This window comes from Lolium perenne, chromosome 4, assembly GCF_019359855.2.
Source record: "Lolium perenne isolate Kyuss_39 chromosome 4, Kyuss_2.0, whole genome shotgun sequence".
NCBI lineage: Eukaryota > Viridiplantae > Streptophyta > Magnoliopsida > Poales > Poaceae > Lolium > Lolium perenne.
In genome coordinates, this window is record NC_067247.2 from 145,673,394 (window position 1) to 145,697,024 (window position 23,631).

Here is a 23,631-nt window from a genome sequence, read left to right on the forward strand (position 1 = left end):
ACTTTTCTGTTGCCGTTGTGTGTGTGCTCGAAGCTATTTCCTTTAGATCCTGCAATTGCATCTTTTTGTTTCTTGTTTACACTAGTTAGGCATAATGGACAACAATGAGCTTCTTATTCTATTTCCCGATTTAAGACATGGATGGTTTGATGCGAAAATTAAAAAACCCATGGAACATATTAGTATGAACGCTTTGAACACCATTGTTGCTAATGATATGGAAAATTCTAAGCTTGGGGAAGCTGGCTTTCATGAGCATGATATTTTTAGTCCCCCAAGCATTGAGGAGAAAATTTACTTTGATGATACTTTGCCTCCTATTTATGATGATGATAGTAGTCTTTTAGTACCGCCTGTTATGGAGGATAAATTTGATTATGATTACAATATGCCTCCTATATTTGATGATGAGAATAATAATGATAGCTACTTTGTTGAATTTGCTCGCACTACAACTAATAAAATTGATTATGCTTATGTGGAGAGTAATAATTTTATGCATGAGACTCATGATAAGAATGCTTTATGTGATACTTATATTGTTGAGTTTGTTCATGATGTCTCTGAAAGTTATTATGAGAGAGGAAAATATGATTGTAGAAATTTTCATGTTGCTAAAACACCTCTCTATATGCTAAATTTTTTGAAGTTACACTTGTTTTATCTTCCTATGCTTGTTACTTTGCTCTTCATGAACTTGTTTATTTACAAGATTCCTATGCATAGGAAGCATGTTAGACTTAAATGTGTTTTGAATTTGCTTTTTGATGCTCTCTTTTGCTTCAACTACTATTTCTTGGGAGTGCATCATTGAAATTACTGAGCCCATCTTAATGGCTATAAAGAAAGAACTTGGGAGATAACCCATGTGTTTATTTTGCTACAGCAATTTTTGTTTTGTTGAGTCTTGGAAGTTGTTTACTACTGTAGCAACCTCTCCTTATCATGTTTTTGTGCCAAGTAAAGTCTCTATGGTAAAGTTGATGCTAGATTTGGATTGCTGCGCAGAAACAGCATTGCTGTCTGTCACGAATTCGCGCAGAAGTCTCTGTAAAAAAATCAAAAAAATCTGAAAATTTACGTGTGTGATCCTCAGATATGTACGCAACTTTCATTAGTTTTGAGTTTTTCCGTTTGAGCAAGTTAAGTGCCCCTTACAGGTTCGTCTTTACGGACTGTTCTGTTTTTGATAGATTCTGCCTTTTATTTCGCATTGCCGCTTTTGTTAAGTTGAATGAGTTTCTTTGTTCCATTAACTTTCAGAAGTTTTGTGCAGTGTCCAGAAGTGTTAAGAATGATTGTGTCACCTCTGAACATATGAATTTTTGATTGTGCACTAACCCTCTAATGAGTTTGCTTAAAGTTTGGTGTGGAGGAAGTTTTCAAGGGTCAAGAGAGGAGGATGATATACTATGATCAAGAAGAGTGAAGAGTCTAAGCTTGGGGATGCCCCGGTGGTTCATCCTTGCATATTTCAAGAAGACTCAAGCATCTAAGATTGGGGATGCCCAAGGCATCCCCTTCTTCATCGACAACTTATCAGGTTTCTTTTCTTGAAACTATATTTTTATTCAGTCACATCTTATGTACTTTACTTGGAGTGTCTGTTTGTTTTTGTTTATGTTTGAATAAATGCTTGTGTGGGAGAGAGACACGCTCCGCTGGTTCATATGAACACATGTGTTCTTAGCTTTTAATGTTCATGGCGAAGGTTGAAACTGCTTCGTTAAATTGTTATATGGTTGGAAACGGAAAATGCTACATGTAGTAATTGGTAAAATGTCTTGGATAATGTGATACTTGGCAATTGTTGTGCTCATGTTTAAGCTCTTGCATCATATACTTTGCACCTATTAATGAAGAAATACATAGAGCTTGCTAAAATTTGGTTTGCATAATTGGTCTCTCTAAAGTCTAGATAATTTCTAGTATTGAGTTTTGAACAACAAGGAAGACGGTGTAGAGTCTTATAATGTTTACAATATGTCTTTTATGTGAGTTTTGCTGCACCGGTTCATCCTTGTGTTTGTTTCAAATAACCTTGCTAGCCTAAACCTTGTATCGAGAGGGAATACTTCTCATGCATCCAAAATCCTTGAGCCAACCACTATGCCATTTGTGTCCACCATACCTACCTACTACATGGTATTTCGCCGCCATTCCAAAGTAAATTGCTCATGTGCTACCTTTAAATAATTCAAAAGCTATTATCTCTTATTTGTGTCAATGTTTTATAGCTCATGAGGAAGTATGTGGTGTTTTATCTTTCGATCTTGTCATTTACTTCTGACAGACTTTCACAATGGACTAGTGGCTTCATCCGCTTATCCAATAATTTTGCAAAAAGAGCTGGCAATGGGGTTCCCAGCCCCGATTAATTAACTTGCATTAATAATTCTCTTCACATGTTTTGCTCTGATCTATCAGTAAGCAACTTAATTTTGCAAATAGACACTCCTCCATGGTATGTGATTGTTGGAAGGCACCCGAGGATTCGGTTAGCCATGGCTTGAGAAAGCAAAGGTTGGGAGGAGTGTAATCTAAAAAAAATAAAAAAATATAAACTAAACTAAAGTACATGTGTAAACAAAAGAGAAGAGGGATGATCTACCTTGCTGGTAGAGATAACGTCCTTCATGGGAGCCGCTCTTGAAAGTCTGGTTGATAAGGTAGTTAGAGTACCCGCTACCATTCGTTGACAACAACAAACACCTCTCAAAATTTTACTTTTATGCTCTCTATATGATTTCAAAACTTAAAAAGCTCTAGCACATGATTTAATCCCTGCTTTCCTCTGCGAAGGGCCTTTCTTTTACTTTTATGTTGAGTCAGTTCACCTATCTCTCTCCACCTCAAGAAGCAAACACCTGTGTGAACTGTGCATTGATTCCTACATACTTGCATATTGTACTTGTTATATTACTTTACATTGACAACTATCCATGAGATATACATGTTATAAGTTGAATGCAACCGCTGAAACTTAATCTTCCTTTGTGTTGCTTCAATACCTTTACTTTGAATTATTGCTTTATGAGTTAACTCTTATGCAAAACTTATTGATGCTTGTCTTGAAGTACTATTCATGAAAAGTATTTGCTTTATGATTCAGTTGTTTACTCATGTCATTACCATTGTTTTGATTGCTGCATTCATTACATATGCTTACAATAGTATGATCAAGGTTATGATGGCATGTCACTCCAGAAATTATCTTTGTTATCGTTTACCTGCTCGGGACGAGCAGGAACTAAGCTTGGGGATGCTGATACGTCTCCGACGTATCGATAATTTCTTATGTTCCATGCCACATTATTGATGATACCTACATGTTTTATACACATTATATGTCATTATTATGCGTTTTCCGGAACTAACCTATTGACGAGATGCCGAAGTGCCAGTTCCTGTTTTCTGCTGTTTTTGGTTCCAGAAATTCTAGTAAGGAAATATTCTCGGAATTGGACGAAATCAACGCCCAGAGTCTTATAATTGGACGAAGCTTCCAGAACACCCGAGAGCCGCCAGAGGGGAGCCCTGGGGGCCCCACACAACACCCTGGCGCGGCCAGAGGTGGGGCCGCGCCGCCCTAGTGTGTGGGCCCACCAGGCCCCCTCCGAGGCTGCCCTTCCGCCTATTTAAGGTCTCCATCGCAAAAACCCTATTACGTTCGACGAAACCAGAGAAAACCTTGCAGAGCCGCCGCCATCGCGAAGCCAAGATCTGGGGGACAGGAGTCTCTGTTCCGGCACGCCGCCGGGACGGGGAAGTGCCCCCGGAAGGCTTCTCCATCGACACCACCGCCATCTTCATCAACGCTGCCGTCTCCCATGAGGAGGGAGTAGTTCTCCATCGAGGCTCGGGGCTGTACCGGTAGCTATGTGGTTAATCTCTCTCCTATGTACTTCAATACAATAATCTCATGAGCTGCCTTACATGATTGAGATTCGTATGATGATGCTTGTAATCTAGATGTCATTATGCTAGTCAAGTGGATTTTACTTATGTGATCTCCGGAGACTCCTTGTCCCACGTGTGTAAAGGTGACAGTGTGTGCACCGTGTGGGTCTCTTAGGCTATATTTCACAGAATACTTATTCACTGTTATGAATGGCATAGTGAAGTGCTTATTTATATCCCTTTATGATTGCAATGTGTTTTGTATCACAATTTATCTGTGTGCTACTCTAATGATGTTATTAAAGTAGTTTATTCCTCCTGCACGGTGTAATGGTGACAGTGTGTGCATCGTGTAGTACTTGGCATAGGCTATGATTGTGATCTCTTGTAGATTATGAAGTTAACTATTGCTATGATAGTATTGATGTGATCTATTCCTCCTTTCGTAGTGTGAAGGTGACAGTGTGCATGCTATGTTAGTACTTGGTTTGGTTATGTTGATCTGTTATGCACTCTAAGGTTATTTAAATATGAACATTGAATATTGTGGAGCTTGTTAACTCCGGCATTGAGGGTTCGTGTAATCCTACACAGTTAGCGGTGTTCATCATCCAACAAGAGGGTGTAGAGTCTAGCATCTATTTATTTATTCTGTTATGTGATCAATGTTGAGAGTGTCCACTAGTGAAAGTATGATCCCTAGGCCTTGTTCCTAAATACTGCTATCACCGCTTGTTTACTGTTTTACTGCATCTTTACTTCCTGCAATATTACTACCATCAACTGCACGCCAGCAAGCACTTTTCTGGCGCCGTACTACTGCTCATATTCATTCATACCACTTGTATTTCACTATCTCTTCGCCGAACTAGTGCACCTATTAGGTGTGTTGGGGACACAAGAGACTTCTTGGTTTGTGGTTGCAGGGTTGCATGAGAGGGATATCTTTGACCTCTTCCTCCCTGAGTTCGATAAACCTTGGGTGATCCACTTAAGGGAAACTTGCTGCTGTTCTACAAACCTCTGCTCTTGGAGGCCCAACACTGTCTACAAGAATAGAAGCACCCGTAGACATCACACGTGCTAGAGCTAGCTCTTGCATAAGAGCCCACTCACATTCTCTCTCCTTCAACTGGACACAAATATATTATTTTAATCCTTATAGCCAGCTAATTAGATCTTATTGTACTTGCTCTTAGCAGCGTCAGTTGAACGCGGCATTAATTTGCTCTTTGGCGGTTTGCCGCTCTACATGCATGATGATCGGTGTCGTAGGCAGCACTCTCCGACTCGGAGACGACGTCCGAACCCATCTCTGAGTCTGCGAAGTGGCAGTCAATAAATATGCACCCAAGCTCATCAGATCATCCATCAATTCGTGCCCCGTCCAAGGCGCATCTCTCGATCTCTTCCCAGCGCTTTCGTTTTTCTTGGACCAAGAAGATCCTAGCTCGATCGATGGCGTCGGTTGATCGAGCAATGGCCAAGGCCGCCGCAGCTCTTCTGCCGGGTCTGCTCCCAACCCCACAGAGGAGCACAGTTGCCCCGTCCCCATGCATGATCATCCTGCCGTCTTCCTTCGCATCCAAGTCCAAGCCCAAGCCAGGCCGTGCCGACTGCGTCGAGAGGTGGGACGCGCACAAGAAACCCAGGAGCCCAGCGTCGTCTTGCGGCAGCTCAAGTCCTGAGCGCGGATCGTCCTGCGAGCGTTGGGACATAGCCAAGAAGAAGATCCCCAGCACCTGTAGCACCAGCACGTCATCGTCGTCGTCGAGCCGGGGAAGCAGCAGCAGCAGCACATCGTGCAAGAGGTGGGACACGCACAAGAAGGCTCGCTCCGCACAGAGCTGGACGGGCGGGCAAGAGGAGCAGGACATCGGCGAGAAGCAGCCGGGAATGGACCCGGCCGTGTTCTCTGGATCGAACTTCTTCGCATCGCCGGAGCCGAGCATGCTTCCCGTTCCGGCCTTCTTCCGCTCGCGGGGCCATGGCATGATGCCGATGCCCGCATACTAGGTCTAGGTGCCCGTGTCGTGTGCCTCCAACTTGGTTTGCAGATAGTACGTGTTTGCACTGCTTCCCAATTGAAACATGAACGTTTGATTTGTACACACAGCAGCATTCATCGAGTTGTACTTGTACCACGTACGTGGCTGCCAAGATTCTGAATTCTTTGTAATTGTTTGTCTTCAGAATTCTTATCAGGGATCTAAGTGGGCTCCCCTAGCTAGCGAACGATTGCCAGGGAGAGAATGAGCGATCGGTTTCTAACCAATTTTTTTTTTCCATTTTTGGCAAATTTTGGACTGTAGTGGAGGCTATTGAGGGAAAGTTCTGCATGCATGTCCGAATTTGAAAATTCAAAACGTTTTATCTCACAAACGACATCTCCGATTTAGGATCTGTTTTCACCTATGAGTCGGTCTCGTCGAGATCTTCAAAACTAGCACCCATATTAATATGTTTCGATGATTTTTTTTGGGCTAAAAGTTATCAACCCTCTCTATTCGAATAATCAACCCTCCGTACTTGAGTGATCAACGGTAAATGTATAAAATTATCAACCTGGTGCAGGGTATTGAGGGAAAGTTCTGCATGCATGCACAAATAGACGAATCTGCTGATGTCAGCGGAATCTTTTCCAAATTTCAAAATTCAAAACGTTTTAACTTTCAAACGACAACTCCAAATTAAGATCCGTTTTCACCAATAAATCCGTCTTGACGAGATCTTCAAAACTAGCACCCATGTTGATATGTTTCGAGAAACTTTTTTCTGCCTAAAAGTTATCAACCCTCTCCTATTCGAATAATCAACCCCTCCGTACTTGAGTGATCAACGGTAAATGTATAAAATTATCAACCTGGTGCAGGGTATTGAGGAAAAGTTCTACATGCATGCACAAATAGACGAATCTGCTGATGTCAGCGGAATCTTTTCCACATTTCAAAATTCAAAACGTTTTAACTTTCAAACGACAACTTCAAATTAAGATCCGCTTTCACCAATAAATCCGTCTCGACGAGATCTTCGAAACTAGCACCCATGTTGATATGTTTCGAGAAACTTTTTTTCTGGCTAAAAGTTATCAACCCTCTCTATTCGAATAATCAACCCCTCCGTACTTGAGTGATCAACGGTAAATGTATAAAATTATCAACCTGGTGCAGGGTATTGAGGGAAAGTTCTGCATGCATGCACAAATAGACGAATCTGCTGATGTCAGCGAAATCTTTTCCAAATTTCAAAATTTAAAACGTTTTAACTTTCAAACGACAGCTCCAAATTAAGATCCGCTTTCACCAATAAATCCGTCTCGACGAGATCTTCAAAACTAGCACCCATGTTGATATGTTTCGAGAAACTTTTTTTCTGGCTAAAAGTTATCAACCCTCTCCTATTCGAATAATCAACCCCTCCGTACTTGAGTGATCAACGGTAAATGTATAAAATTATCAACCCCAAAGTTAATTTTATTTTAAACATTTTACCGAATATTTTTTTGTTTAGAAGCTATCAACCCGGTGTCCTGTTATTTATCAACGGTAAATATAAATAACTACCAACCCTAAAAATCTAACTTCATTTCGAATATTTTGGCGACTCTTTTTAGTTTACAAGTTATCAACCCGGTGCCTCGTTATTTATCAACTGTAAATATAAATAAATAATAACCCTAAAAAGTATTTCATTTAGAATATTTTAGCGACTCTCTTTTAGTTTACAAGCTATCAACCCGGTGACCCGCTATTTATCAATGGTAAATATAAATAAATATCAACCCTAAAAATTTAATTTAATTTAAAATATGTAGCGACTCTTTTTTTGTTTACAAGTTATCAACCCGGTGCCCCGTTATTTATCAACGGTAAATATAAATACCTAGCAACCCTAAAAAGTAAATTTTGTTTAGAATATTTTAGCAACTTTTGTTAGCTTACAACTTAAAAACAATACTTAATTTGAGTAGCAAGTGGTAGTTCATTTGAGTTGCAAGTGGATCTTCCCACCCGTTATTTTCCCCCTTAAAACCAACTGGCCCGAAAAAGGGAATTGCAAAAGGACCCCCTTAAACATGAATTACCGTACGAAAAATAAAACCCAAAAAGGGAATTGCAAAAAGGGAATTACAAAAGGAGAATTGAGAGTCTGCCTCGTGCTGAAGAAAAAGAGTGAGATGCTATGTGTATGCATGCAACAACTTATGAAAGCGTGCTGAAAAGTTGGCTCATTAAATGCAAATCCATGAGATGCTCTGTGCATGTGCATCCATGCAGTGTGAACGCTCTTGGCTGCATGCAACTTGCAAAGTAGTAATACAAGTTGTTAGTGTGAACACGTGTGAACGCAATTAAAACACTACGTGACAAAAAGGGGAATTGACTCGCTCCGTGAGCGCTTCCGCGCCACAAAAAGTGATTGCTCGAGCAATCGATTGCTAGGGAGGGGATTCGGATCTAAGTGTATTTTCGATTTTAGTTGTTGACTTTGTAATCCCAGTTAGTTCTGATCGTTGTTGTTGACATTTGCAAATTTGGTACAAAGAGAGGTTTGCAAAATTAATTCACACCCATGTACGAATATATTGGTTGGGCAAAGAGCTGATTTGCGTCAAGTCCTAACACTGTATTCCCATTTTGCATAGAAGTTGCACTTTTATTTTTGCGAAACACAGTGCACACACACAAAAATACATACATAGACTCATCGCTGTGAACACATGAACACCCTAGCCTATAAGCACATGCGACTAACTAAGTCCAAGAATTGATCCAGCAGATCTTCCTCCCCTGAAAGAATATTTTTCTTTTATGAAACACCAAAATGTCAAACCATTGGTTTGATCCATGGTTGGCTAGCGGTGCCACTGCTATCCTAACCATCCAACCACAAATTCATATTTTTATATAATATAATTGTTTCATGCAAAATATGTTCAAGCACTAACATAAAACTTGATATTAACAATATGGCCTCTATCTATCATTGTACAATGCAATGTTAAACATTGTTGAGAAAAATAGGTATCTTCAGTGTGACATGATGAACTTATCACAACATTATCATGTAAAAATAAATTGTATAGTCAAGAAAATAGAAAAATATATACAAAATCAAACCGTGAGCATTAAGACGATACAATTACATGACGGAATAGAGGAGGATGTGTAAAAATATTTGCTCACAACCAATTGTATTAATCACAAAATATGATTAAATATTTCGAAAGGCGCATAACGGAAGCGTATTATCTAATTTTTTGCTTGTTATATTTTTAAGACCAATTTGTAATAAAAAAATCATTTAGAGCTCAGCTACATGTAGCTCTTTTTTTTGGAAATATTGAAAACGATATTTTAAAATTTCAAAATTTTCTATATAATCATAGATGTAGTCAATGATATAAATCTCAACGCGAAATATCTTTGTATTGTAGGCTACACGACATTGAAGTTTTCTGACAAATTTTGAAGGTTTGAAAATTCCCTTTTGCTAATTTTAGGTTGACCGAGAATTAGGTTAGTTCTACAAGTCAACAACCATTAGATTTGCATCGTGATTCGTGCATACCAGAATTACATAGATGTGTATTTTTTTTGCCCCAATTACACATGAATTACACATGAAACCAGATGACCGAGGTTTAAGCTAATTCTAAGTTAACCAAGAATTAGCGGTGTCCTTGAAAATTTGTACTATGCAATACTTTCAGATCCACAATTTTTCATTTTTCCGCAGCACCACATAGAGAGTATTTCATATTGATTTTTGCAGGCCACACTCCAATTTTATGCTTCTTGAAGTGTTGCCAAAATGCCTCGTTAGGGCCCTAACCATGAAGTGTTGGCAAAATGCCACGTGAGGGCCCTAACCTTCTATCAAGCGGCGCAAACAAGTCCAAGGCCCCATCTGCACAGAACAAAACTACCCATGGACCCGCCTCCTACCCACTCGGTATTCCCTTTCACTCTTCTTCCTCCCGTTCCCATAAATACGGATCCAATCGATCCCCACCGCATCGGATACGGATCAGGTGACATGCACCTTTTGCATGTCCCCATTTCAAATTTTGATCTAAAATTTTTAGGGGTTATCTTAATATATGCTGTGAATGTACATAATTTTTTTCAGATTTTTTCGCAATATTTAAATTTAGATTTAGACCGCATGTCAACATGCAACCTGATGTGTATCCCACCGCATCTCGAGTCCAATGAATTTCAAAACCCTGGTTGGTTCCGGAACCCACCCACCATTCCAGGACCACACGCCACCATGGCGAAGCCTCACGCCGTCGCCAGCGTGACCACCCAGCGCCCCTCCTCCACCCGCTCCGCCGCCTCTGCTCGGAACATCGCGGTGGCCCCGGCTTCCGATCCGACTCTCCCCACCCCCACGTCCACCCCCCGCGCCGACCTCTCCTCCGTTCCCAAGGCCCCCGTCGCCTCCGCCGGCCGCAGCTCCGTGGGATCCTCTTCCGTCACGGACCTCCCTACTCCCGCCGCCCGCGACATCGCCTACGTCGCCAAGGTAACCCTCCACCAAACCGACAGGTCGCAAGCGCGCGGCAGAGCACCTCCCCCTTAATCACCTGCGCGGCTGCGCGATTGACCTTCTCCAGCCTCTTCGTGCTCAGCAGGACGTGGCCAAGTGGCTGGCCAACGACGACGACGACTCCGCCATCCCCACCTTCGCCTCCAGGCTGCACCCGGTGCTCGCGCCCGAGGGCCTCGCCGGCGAACCCGAGCCTGAGGACGCCTCCACCGTCGTCTCCGAGTCCGTGTCTCCAGCTGACGCGGTGACGGCCGCTTCCGCCGACTCCACCGTCACCCAGGTGATTTCTGACCCCCCCCCAACGATTCCGATTCATTGGGTGCTTGAAATCCTGGAATACGCGCGGCGGTGGTGGGTGCCGATTCGTAGTGTTTTTTGGTTCATCTGAATTCGGGCGCTCTCGGGGTGTTTGGTGATTGATTCCAATCAGTCCGAGTTCGAGCTGCTTGTGCGTATCGTGTTCAGCGCTTACTGAAATTTGGGACCGGGTGTTCCGCATTGGAGCGCCCAAGTGTTGTTCCAAATGGTGATCAGCTGGAGTAGAATTTGTGCAGACTCTCGATCGAATCTCGATTGGCGCTTGAATTCGTTGTGTAACTTGTTGCCCGGAATTTGAAATTGCCTCGCATTCCTATGCTACATTGCTGCGATCTACTGAACATCTCGTCGATCTGGAAGTTCAAATTCGCTGAATAAAACGCCCGTCCTTTTTTGTTCATGCAGATCGCAGCGCCCGGCGACTCCACCGCCGACTTCGAGGCTCCCCTGCTCACGGTCACGGAGATGGAGCACGTCCTGGCCGAGCTGGGCAGCGCCCGCGGCCTGAGCCCGCGCTCCAAGCGCCTCCTCACTACGCTCGTTCAGGTCGCCGACGCCGAGCTCACGGCCAACCCCACGGCGGCCGCCGTCCGCATGCGCCGCGCGGCCCGCTGGAGGAAGGTACGCGTCGGGATCCTCGCGGCGGCAGTCTTCTCCGTGGCCGTGATGGACGTCGCCCTCGCCGTCGCTCTCTTCGGCGCCGGCCGCGGGGACGGGCGCTACCACCACGTTCTGCCTCCCACCTGATAGAGATGCATACGTGCAGACGAGCGATCGATGACCCAGCCAGTCGATTTGCTTTGCTTCTCTAGTCTTTGCCGCATCCTTTTTTTGCCAGTAGTAATAGTAGCTGATTTGTTGCTCTAGTGCTCGTGATGTTTAATTACCGTGGTGCTTTTACATACACTAGATTTAGATGTGCGCCTTGGCGCACGACCCCGTGGAGTGCGTGTCGGTATTATTCTAATAGCAGCGATAAAAAGTAATTACCAATATAATGCTCCCTCTGTCCATAAATAAATATTTTAAAAGTTTTTTCTAAATGTGAATGTATATATACTATATACTAAAGAGTGTTAAGATGCATCTAAATTTAGATAAATTTACCACAACCATCTACATCTCTTAGGTTGCTTAGCACTTACAAAGTTAACTTGTTCAAATACTGCAGGCCTACACCTCGCAACGGAAGCAATCTGGTGGCACCACCATTAGGATCAGTACCAGCTGTTATGGGTAGGGTGCCGGGGTAGGGAGGGAGGGCTTTGCACATTTCCCTAGGTCCCTGATGATAGCACTTTATTCATGATGGAACTGTGCCAAATTATCAGCTGAACATAGGAAAGCGATGTTTCTTTCACTTGTCGACAGTTTGGCAAAGACATCTGTACTCATCAGATTTAGTAATCAAGAGTGCACAGTGCTTGCGATGTACCATTTCAGAAAAGTAAATCAAATTTAACTCAAAATAAAGAATGTGGTATTCTGGTAATGATAATATACGAAGAGCAGCTAAAACCTACAATGTGATAATAAAAATAAAAATGGGTGATAATAAAAATAAAAATGGGAGTACAACCAAAACAATACCTCCACCACCAAAGAAAATAAGATGCCACCAAATCAATGATGAGCCTTATGTTAAAGAATATTACAAAAAAAAACGTAGGCTACCCTTTTAAATGCCCAACGATTATTCTGAGGCCTCGTTTCTAGCTCTCGCTCGCGCTTTATACGCAATATAGCGATTACTGGAACCTTGTTATCGGAGTACCAGTGATGGAGAACAGGTGGCCGATAATATGGCTGTTTAGTGTTCAGGTGTGGTGCCATCCAAATTCGCATAATCATCATCAGTTGACCCATATCTGCTAGACTTGCAGAACCCTGACAATGTAGTCCCATTATCAACAAGCTGAGCCTCATGCTGGAGGAGAAAAGGAAAACAATTGTAAATTACGAGGCATACCAGAATCAAACGGATCTAAGAAAGGTAACAGACCACGGCATGAAACAAACTGGGTCATAACATCAGTTAAAGATATATATTATGCTGCATGGGAGTGCACCATAATATCAGGTAGAACTATCTATTAAATTTGGCCAATATTACCTGCTGCACAATGTGCAGAATAACATCACACATGTACACAGGTGCAAGTGGTATTTGGTTCCATCACGGTGACAATGTAATTATTTACATCCAGTCACCACAAAAATGTTTAAAAAATAGACCAACAAACCTCGCAGTAGTCAATTTGAAAATACACCAGGTGAAGATTACACTCAACCAAATCTTCACCAGAAGCAACTTGAAAACTGAGCAATATCAGAACAGATCTGTACAATAGGCACATAAAACATTAGACTTAAACTAATCCAAATGGGGAAAGGTGAAATTCGTGAGCAATATCAGACATCGGTTATATCATCATATTGATCTCTTTCTAGAGTCCACTTAGATCTGGCACAATTATAGAAAAACTAATCCAAATGAGGAAAGGGAAAAGTCGTGAGACATGACGAAAAATTGGCCTAATTGACAAAACTCACCTCAACCACGCCAAATCTCATGGCGTCCATCCCAACCAGCTGAGCAAGGTAATGTGCAGAGCCAGATGGGTACTTGGATGTACAAATGTACACCCATTACTTTGAGGGAAGAAGCTTTACCAATATATTATGCATATATACATGACAATACACCGTATATAAAACATTGCAACTTCCTATAAAAAATATTTGAGCATTTATGAAAGCTAGCTCTAAGATGAATTAGCTTATAAGCATCGATTCAGTCATTTTAGACAGTTTCTAAAACGTCCATGCCAGCAATCAAATTAGTAGTGTCATTCTTATGACAAAGAACAACATTGCTCGCGCAACTCGAACATCACTGTCCCTACAAGCCTACAAATGACTATTATAAGAGCCAACACAAACCACCCTTTTTTATTAGAAACATACGTGCATATTCAAGCTTTTACAATTTATACTTTTTAGGAAGCTGATATTTGTTGTGTTATTGAGAAGTTTAGTTCCGCAAGGCCTGAAACAGAAAATGCAATTTAGCACCAACGAAATGCTTTACCTTTTCTCAAAGCACCAATCATATGATCAGGCTTAAAGTTGAAGATACATTCCATGTCCTTTAGTTATGACCAAATCCCAGTAAAGTGTGAATTTAAAACTGAGGTGAACGCAATTATCTGATAACTATATAAGGATATAGATAGGGGTAATATCTATGTGCTATTGACTTTCTTAAGCCCGTATAAGGACAACAATATCCTATAAGCTGGAATCCTCTCTCCAAAATCAAGAGCTCTGATCTCACTAATGTACTGTCCATCTTGAATAAGATAAAGAGATTATGTCAACTTTTAGGCACAAGGAAGAAAATATATTCAGCACTGACCATAGCCTGCACGAAGCTTGTTAGAAATTATGGTGCTCAATGCTTCACTGTCTACATATTCAGCAACAATAGGCAGAAGCTTATGCTTCTGTTTAAGAAGAAATATGGGTTGATACTTAGCGATGGACGAATCCATAACAACCCAGAATAAAATATGAACAACACAAGCAGCTACCTTCTAATCCAATAAGAACCAATGGTCAAGCATGTATTAAAAAGAGGTGCAAAGAAGAGAAGCGATCTTACAGAAAATAAACAATGGGTTTTCTTTTAGTACAGAAGGCTTCACATGTCATCATTGGCACCTTGTCAAACAACCTGCAATTTAAAGTATTAAATTTCAGGTATGCGCACTCCCTCTCTAGGCATAAGATACATTTCAATAGGGTATACAAATATCATTGCCAAAAGGAACTTGACTACCTCCCATAACAAAATTACCAGGGAGATCATATACATTTTTTTTGTTGTTTTGCTTCAATGTCTTCCTCCACCTAAATAAAGCAGCAAGGATCCTATACACCTTCCTAAATAGTTTTGCCACTATTAGTTGTAAAATAACAGGAATCCTATATCCACCTTACAAATCAAGCCATGAATACATCGTATATATAGACCAAACCTATGCCACAAAGTGGAGTTGGACAAATCTCACCAGGTGGCATCAATAACAGAAGAAGATCTGCACCTTGAAACTGTTCGCTACCATCCCACTCCATGTCAACACACCAAGGAGTAAATAACGCACATACGTACTGAAGTATATATGATGAAACAAAAATTGTCCCTGAGAGCATCAACCAGTTCTGCAAAGGAGGATCGAGCGGGTTACTATTAGAAAGGTACACTACTAACCTCTAGTACAGAGTAATTAGGCAAATATTTGTTCAAAATCTTCACTTCCAGGAGCAATACGGACTTAGTTGTGTATCCCTAGCAGCGATGGAAAACTTAATAAACCTAATTCATAGTGCACCATATCTCGAGCATGCATTTGAAAAAAATTATGGTATGAGCTATAGAGAAGCTAACCTTGTGAAAGCAAATGTGTGGTTGAATTGGCAAAAAAAAATCAATTCCTGTTCTCTTCTCTTTTTCTCTCATCTCCACTCCTTTCTTACATGTTGCGTACCTGCACTGGTACCCACGCTAATTATCTCAAGTATATAGATTCTATATTTGAGATCAAAAGAACATAATATATGTAGTACTGCAGATACAATAGCAAAACAAATACTTCATTTAATACATTAGCCAGCAAGATGGGATATAACCAAGGATGAGCAACATGTACGCAGTTGTGTGCGAAAGAAAACAATGGATAATCAAGCCAGCCTCCTAGAATGCATGCAGTTTTATAATCCAATGGCTTCATGTCCTCGCCGGTGCCGGCTGCTACTGCTGCCAAACCTGTTTGCAGGAGCGTGGTGTGCCGCAGTGGTACTCGCCTAGAGCAGGATGTCAATCTCGTCTCTACTGGATGCGCTCATGCTTTCTAAGAACTAATAGGGAAAAGTCTCATTGCTGGAAAGAAAAAAGTAGTAAATCATAATTGTGACCACTGGTAAAACCTGACACCTTCCACTTGCATATAACAATTCTTCAACGTGACTTCACTACAGAAATTGAGCAGCAGAACATGTACGTATAATCATTTACCGTATCCTAGGGTGTTACATTTGCAGAGCCACTACTTATTTCTATTAGATTTGTATGTATATTGTTATTAAGCATTTTCTGTTATTTCAAGAGAGAGTAGGAATATAGCATATATCAGAAAAGGTAGATTATTAAAGAGAGAATTTTGAAGGGAAGAAAACTCTATTTGTGCTTGGGACCAATGCAAGATTTGCACCTTTCCTTTTGCATCTGCATCTTGCAACCTTATCAAGGGTGACCAGTTCTAAAAAATTCTTCTTGCAACCATTACTTTGATAATTGGTCCAAAATTTGTAGCTTTCCTTTTGCATCTGCATCGACCATTGCAGTTAGTATCCCGATAATAGATAGCACTGAATAAAGAAAAACATCAAACCAAACATTGACAGTGTAAGAATGGTCAAGCAAACCTGAGATGATTTGGCATTCTTCAGCTTAAATGGATCTGTTTAAACCATGTACTTTGGAACAAACATAGTGATAGTCAGATCTGCAGGACAATACGATTTAACACAACATAGAGAAAAGAATGTGTAAAGAAAAGCGTACGGACCTCGGGCATCCCAATGAGCTGCAAGAGCTCTGCCAGCAGCTGGCTCTGCTCGTCGGCCCTCCGCTCACACTCCCTCACCTCCCATCGCAGTGCGTCCTCACGCACATCCAGGATCCGGTGTCTCAGCATATGACCATTCTTCAAATTTTCTGCAATAACCATGACGAATAAGATGCATTGATAGGTATGATGGTTCCAGGCTTCTAGGGAATGAATTTGGAACAGCAGAGACGCAAAAGTCACTCCCACATGGACTCGTACAATTGACAATACTTCCAAAATAAAGTGTCAATGGAAAAACTTTTACATCCTATTTTCAGGGCGCGGTAGGTTTTCCTAGAATTGTTCACCCGAAAATCTGAAGTTAGGTTATGGGAAATCTTCTAAATCTTTTGTTCTCTTCTTCCTCAAACCTGCACACACTGTGTTTAGAACAATACTAAATCACATGGTTCAATCACTTGAGAACTTAACTGAGCAACATATGACTTAGAAAAGTGGCCTTGACCTTCTTCTTCACAAACGCCCCTACCTAGGATTTGAGGATTTTTAGCACCAATATCATGGAGGTGAGGGGATCCCAGCGGCCACCCCATCTCCTAAGAACCATCACCTTTTCCCCTCCCAAGTCTGAGAGTGAGAGGGGGGGGGGGGGCATGGACGGACAAAACTAGGAGGAGAAGAGGCAAGAGGAGAAGGGTGGCATATGGAGGGAGTACCAAGGCGCAGGAGGGAGAGATGGAGGCCAATCACCAAATAACAGCAACCTGCGGCTCCTCCCGGCGATGATGATGATGCGAGGTGGCGGGGTGAGTGGTGGCCTGCGCTTCCTCTCCTAGCCATGGTGACTGCTCATCGGGCGGACGTACAGCCAGATGCGGCTCCTCTCTGCGATGGCGCGCAGCAGCTCCTCCCAGCGATGGTGGCGGCTGTGCTGCTCCCGCCGGCCATCACCTGCTCGTTCGGGGACGACACGGTGCATGGCGGCGGTGGCGCTGCTCCCACCAGCCACCACCTGCTCGTCCGGCGATGGGACGACACGCACGGCAGCTGCGCTTCTCCCGCCGGGCACCATCCGCTGCTCTCTTGGTGTGGAGGAAGATCAGAGAAGGCGGGAGGAGAGGAGAGGTTGGAGGAAAAAGGCAAAGATGGAGGGGACTGGAGGAGGAGCGGAAACGAGGGGATTGGCGAGGAGGGCAGCGTGCGGGGCGATTTGCCTCCTGGCGGCTAGGGTTTCCAGTGGGCATTTATATTGGGCGGTGAAAAAAAACTATGGCTGAGATTCACTGCAAGGTAAAATCAGACGGCTGTAAATCGGAGCGCTGTGAGACCCCCTATGGGTGCATCGTTTACACCTTTAGATGCATAGATAGAACGGGGAGCAAGAAGTGGTAATCAACTGCTGTGTTAGGCAAGTGTGGGTTTAAAGTTAGTAAGAATTAGGTAGGCTGGGTTTTGCTTCAGTATCAGAAATTCATGTTATTTTTACCAGTGCAGGATGCAAGTGTATGATTAATACAGTTTGTTGCGGTGAGATGCTTATGAACGAAATCAAACTTTTTGGTGCAAATACACATGAGGCTCTATTAATTTGTGGGTACTGTTCTCATTACAATGTAGGTCAACATTCTTCCCCGTTGGCAGATTTTATTCAGCATTCAGCATTACAAAGCCACCACCAGGCCGAAGTACTATACACGCACGTCACGACTCACGACCTACCAACACTACAGTGACATCAATAACCAGAGGACATCTGGAAAAAAAACATTGCGGACGAAATGGAGGCCTCTCAGAACACTTGAGGTCCTAACAGTCCGATCAGCAAAGGTGCCCGATCCTGGCCGTCCTCATCTCCCTCTTTTCTTTTGCAGGGACCGCACCTCACCGACCATGGTTTTGCTTGCTCGCAGTCGCAGGTGAAACTATTGATTTGGCCTTTCTTGGTTACACGTGACAATGGTGATGTTAGGCATTGTTACCCAGGATAAATTTTTAGAGGGGCAAACATATGATAAGTGATGCAAATATCATTTCTTAGTGCGGGCAAACCAGCCTTTAGCTTAACATATTACAAGGTTTCAGAAAATTGAGTGGGGGCAGCTGCCCGCCTTGGCTATAGTCTGGATCCGTCCATGTTATTACCTTGACAAAGGCATTGCATGGAGTTTTTCCATACTTGCTCTATAGGGTGAAAATTCATGATCCTTATCTAATTTTAGACTAGCATGTGCATCATTTTGATTAACACATTATGACTAAAGCACTCCGTCAAGTCCAAGGTCTTTGCACCTCACTCCACTACAGGAATGGCGACGTACGCCGACGGCCGTGGCGTACGCCGACGGCCAAATGTCGGGGCCGTCGGCGTATGGCCCGCCACGGCCAGCCAGCCGTCTGACCCTCGGCGTATCGTTGCCGTCGGCGTAGCGAAGTCCACGCCCAGGGCAGCCTTCGGCATGTACTTGGCCCTGGGCGTAGACAGGGCTACGCCCGACGGCCACCCTCGGCGTAGACTATTTTTCAAATTTGTCCAATTTTGTAAAAATCATAACTAATTCATATGATGTCAGAAAAATGCGTATAAGGTATCAAAATGTTCAGAAAAACATCCTAAGATTCTTTAAGGGAAGCTCATCCGAATGGAATTCAAAAATAAAGAGTTGGGACATCACGGTCCAAGGGTTAATAGGGTTGATAGGCTATTATTATCAGCAAGGTGTCAATTCTTTAAGGGAAGCTCATCCGAATGGAACCAAGAAGTTAAACGTGCTGAGGTTGGAGTAGTGTGAGGATGGGTGACCGACTGGGAAGTTTAACCATGATTGTAATTTAACCTAAGATTAAGTGTACTTAGAGTTAAAAATGTATGGTGAAAGAAAAACGAGTAAAAAAAAGGGAGAAAACGGTGTAAAAAAATTAAAATTTTAAAAATTTTAAAACTCTATGCCGAGGGCTTTGCCGTCGGCATATAGAAAAATATTTTTTTCCCGAATTTTTTTTTGGAAAAAAGAAAATTCGAATTTTTAAAATTTGTATGCCGACGGTTTTGCCGTCGGCGTAGTGTGCTACGCCGAGGGCAATATTTTCTATGCCGAGGGACCTAAACGCCGACGCCATACGCCGAGGGCTGCCGTCGGCGTAGCCTACGCCGAGGGCCAGGCGTGGCTACGCCGAGGGAAGCTGGCCGTCGGCGTATGCGTCCATTCCTGTAGTGCTCCTATGTAAGTCTAATAATTTGAAAGCGACTAAAGGTCAATTGTAGTTGCTAAACGACATTTCAGGTTCATGTGTTTTCTTCTTGGATGTACTATTTGATCCTTGAATAAAGATAGAACACTTGTCATCTGCTCGTAGTGCAGTAATATCTGACAAAACTCTTCAAGTGTCAAACATAGAACCATGGAACTGTACATCAGTATAGCGTGACCATTTATTTAATTGTGTTGTTTGAGTTTTTGATTCTCTGCATTGGCCCTTGCCGCAATTTCAAATATGATCCTCTTTGTTATGGCTTCTTAGTTATGTAGCTCTCTGAAGTAAATTCTTTTTCTTTTCTAACGGGCTTGTGCTATAAGTTCATGTGGTAATTTTATTGTCTTGGGCTCAGGAGGTGTTTGGATCCGAAATTACCTTCGGTCTCGGATTAGCCATTAATTGTAGTTATGTTGATGACTCGCTGGTGTTGCAGGTGTGCACATAAGTGAATAAACACATTTCCTTCAGTCAGACTGCTTGTCTTTTCCGATCCTGTTTTTCAGTCGTTCACTTGCGGTTTTAAGAAGAAAAAAAATTATGGAGACACATAATGACCGGGCCGTCCGAACGACGCAAACGCGGCGCATATTTGCGTCTGGGATGCATCGCGGCGGACGCTGCGCGGACGTCCCAAGTGATCGCTCGCTTTTTCACAGGGCCCGTGTAATATCCCAGGTATTGGGGTTACAAAAATAGAGTAAATAGAGTTGTGCATTGCATTCATGCATAGAAAATCCAGGGAATTTTCGCGCTTTAAAGTAAAACAGTCACAGTAACCGAAGTTTCACTTGACCTTGATGGAATTGAAGTAGATCATCAAGTCAAGTTCTATAAACCTCAATGTGACTTTGTTAAAACCTTGTTTTGGGAAAAGATGATTTGATCTAAGGGGTTAGATCAAATGGAATTAAAACCAACACAAGAAAATACTAATTAAGGATCAACTACTTGATCTTATTAAAGATCATAACATGGTGTTTCTTGAACCAAACCTTTGAACTTAACACCAACAAAAGCTTATCATTAAACCCTAGAGATGGGAGAGGTATATAACCAACAAAGAGATAAGAAGCAAACTCTAAATTATTAACACTTAAAAGTTAAGCAACTACCTTGAGGTACAATGGAATTCACTTTAAAACTAAATACCAAATATAGCAAAACACAAGGACCTAAGTGCATAAAATCCACACATTCTTATTGCAATCATAACTTATTAAATATGTGGAATATTACAAAACTAAATTCGTTTACATTACGAATTATAGTTCAAACTATTTGAATAAAATTAACTATGAGTACTTTGAAACTTATATGATCATGCCTTGGTGTAATCAAAATCATCATTCAAAATTAGGGTATAATCCTTATTCTTGACATTTTGATCCCAATTATAATATAAATACAATCACATATGATATAGTGACTCAACCATAAGCATAAGATCATTCTCAAGATATGTAGTAACAAAAGTCACTTGGCTATCCAAAAACAAATCACATGAGAGGATAATACCATGCCACATAGGATGAAAATATCTACATAGCTTGCATCCTAAGCAATGCCACCTTATGCTTAAGGGATTACTATGGATAAGAGCATGACACCCAAGCACCTTACTCATTAAATCAAAGCAAGAGTCATACACCTATGTGTCATGATACTAGAGCATGCCCAAGCCTATAAAAGGAGCCTCACATTCCATTCATTCCATCATCTTACACCATGATGCAAGAAAACCAACACATTGAGCCACTCCATAAAATATTTATGATCAAGATGAAGCAGCTAGGAGGTGGAGGCATGCCACAAGATGCAGGTTTATCAGAATTCCTGAAGAACAAGCTACAGAAGATAGCAAGGTAGAATTCTTAGGCAGACCACATGCTTAGTTAATCATATCATCATCCCTTGAGTAGAAACCTAGATTATAGTCCAAGTCCTTGTGGATTGAGAGGGGTAATTGGTACAACCATATCTAAATATTTTTAGTAATAACTTAGGAAGCCAAACTTTGATCATTATAAATTGTGTAATGATCATAAACCCTATGAAATTGAGGTAGAGATATCAAGAACAAGTTGATCATGTTTAACCATGATCATGCTCTTGAGTTATGTAAGGATAAGTTAAATCCTAATAGGATAAGAAGATATCATTCACTACATGAAATCATAGGGAGGTAACTGGTAAGCAAACCTAGACTTATATCCCAACCTTAACTTGTGAATCACTTGGTGATCATAAATAGAATCCTACCATATCTATATTTCATAAATTAATGAACCTAAGAAAACCTTAGAGTTAAACACTATACCTCATATGGTGAGAAACCATACATCCATATGACCAAAGTTAACTATAAAAAGAACTATAATCAATGTAGTTACTTTAATGATAAGTTGGGGATAATAATAGGAGATAATTGGTAGAAGATAAAACTAATTCTCAATATCATCATAACTAGAGGAGAACATAAAATGTTAAGTAAATAACCACCTTATCATGGTTAGGGGAGATTAAACCCTAGCATGCAATATGGTGTCATCTCATCTATATAACCAGAATTGCAACCTCAATAATATCTTATGCTTGAATTCATGAACATAAGAAACCATGTGCTATATTTTATAATTAAAACCCATAAGTGGTGATCAACCACTTATCATTTTGACCAAGACCAAACCCTGATGAGAGTAATACCTACTCTAAGTATTTCAAGGTGTTATTAAAATAATAGTACAAGTATTAAATTTGAAATAGAAATTAAGATAAACCTCATAAGACCTTAACAAGCAAGTGCTCACATAAATTCATGTGTAAGTGACCAACAATCCTAAATGAGAGATCAAGTCCCTAGTGACATTTTAGCACATGAAGTTATGCCATCCAAATCACTCTCTTATGAGAAATTCATAAATAAACATTACTTTGGAATTGTTTCTTGCAAGATAAAACCAAATAAAACTCTATATATCATTAAGTAAGATCAACAATCATTGGGAAAGTAATTTGGATATTTCCAAGGGCAATATTCAAACTAATGCATATATGGTTATTTAATTCAAATCCCAATAGTAATTAATAAACCAATGCTCTAGTATTCCTATTGAATTTAATAATACACCACAATAATCTTTAAAGTATCTGCAGTGCCTTGTACTAATATTTGTATGAATCAAATAAGCAAGACCTACAAAATAGAAAGGAATTCAAATCAGAATTCAAAACAGAATTATAAAATAGAAAAAGAAAACAGATAAAAGAAAAAGAGGAGGAAAACCACCTGGACCCTTACCTGGCCGTGGCAACCCACCAAGCAGCCCATCAACATTGGCCCAACACAGCCCATCACGGCCCGAGTACCCCTTCGCGTGGATAAAGACGAAGGAGACGTCGTCGTCTTCGTCTTCGTCCTGGACGCGCGGGAGCTCGCCACCGCGACGCCGACGCCACGTCCCGCGGTCACCGCCGACGGCGCGACCGCCAAAGACACGCACGGAACCCTATAAATGGCGTGGACGCCCTAAATTTCTCCTCTCTTCTTCTCGTTTGCGCCAGAACCCGAAACCCTAGCTCGCCGGCATTCCTCTCGCCCCACCATCTCCGACCACCCCTGGAGCCGCCGTTGGGCTCAAGTGGAGCGCCTTGATGTCCTCGTCCATCTGGTAAATGGGCGCGTCAAGGGGAGCTCGGAGGAGAGCGAATTCGGCCGTTCCCTTCCGCGGTTCTGCGAGGGAAAAGTCGACCGTGTCGTCGTCTCCGGCCATCTCCGTCGCCAATTCGAAGCAACACGCAACAAGGGTGAGCATGCGCTTCTCGGCAACCGATTATTAGCCTTTAGCATCCACCGTAGCTCGCAATCGCCGTAGTCCGCCGTGCACTGCCGCTGTTTGCGCTCGCCGGAGCTACTCCGGCGACCATCAGAGGGCGGCGCCGCCACCATAAGGTTCGCCTCGACGTCCTCATC

At 41.9% G+C, this 23,631-nt stretch overlaps 1 protein-coding gene across 1 annotated transcript; it reads left to right on the top strand.

Moving 5' to 3' along the window:
* Positions 1–10,128: 10,128 nt before the first annotated feature.
* On the top strand, positions 10,129–11,804 carry LOC127348817 (uncharacterized). Its single transcript, XM_051374712.2, has 3 exons — positions 10,129–10,431; positions 10,541–10,735; positions 11,179–11,804. Exons 1-3 carry the CDS (start codon positions 10,177–10,179, stop codon positions 11,518–11,520), a joined length of 792 nt encoding a protein of 263 aa, XP_051230672.1. The 5' UTR covers positions 10,129–10,176; the 3' UTR covers positions 11,521–11,804.
* Positions 11,805–23,631: the final 11,827 nt, after the last annotated feature.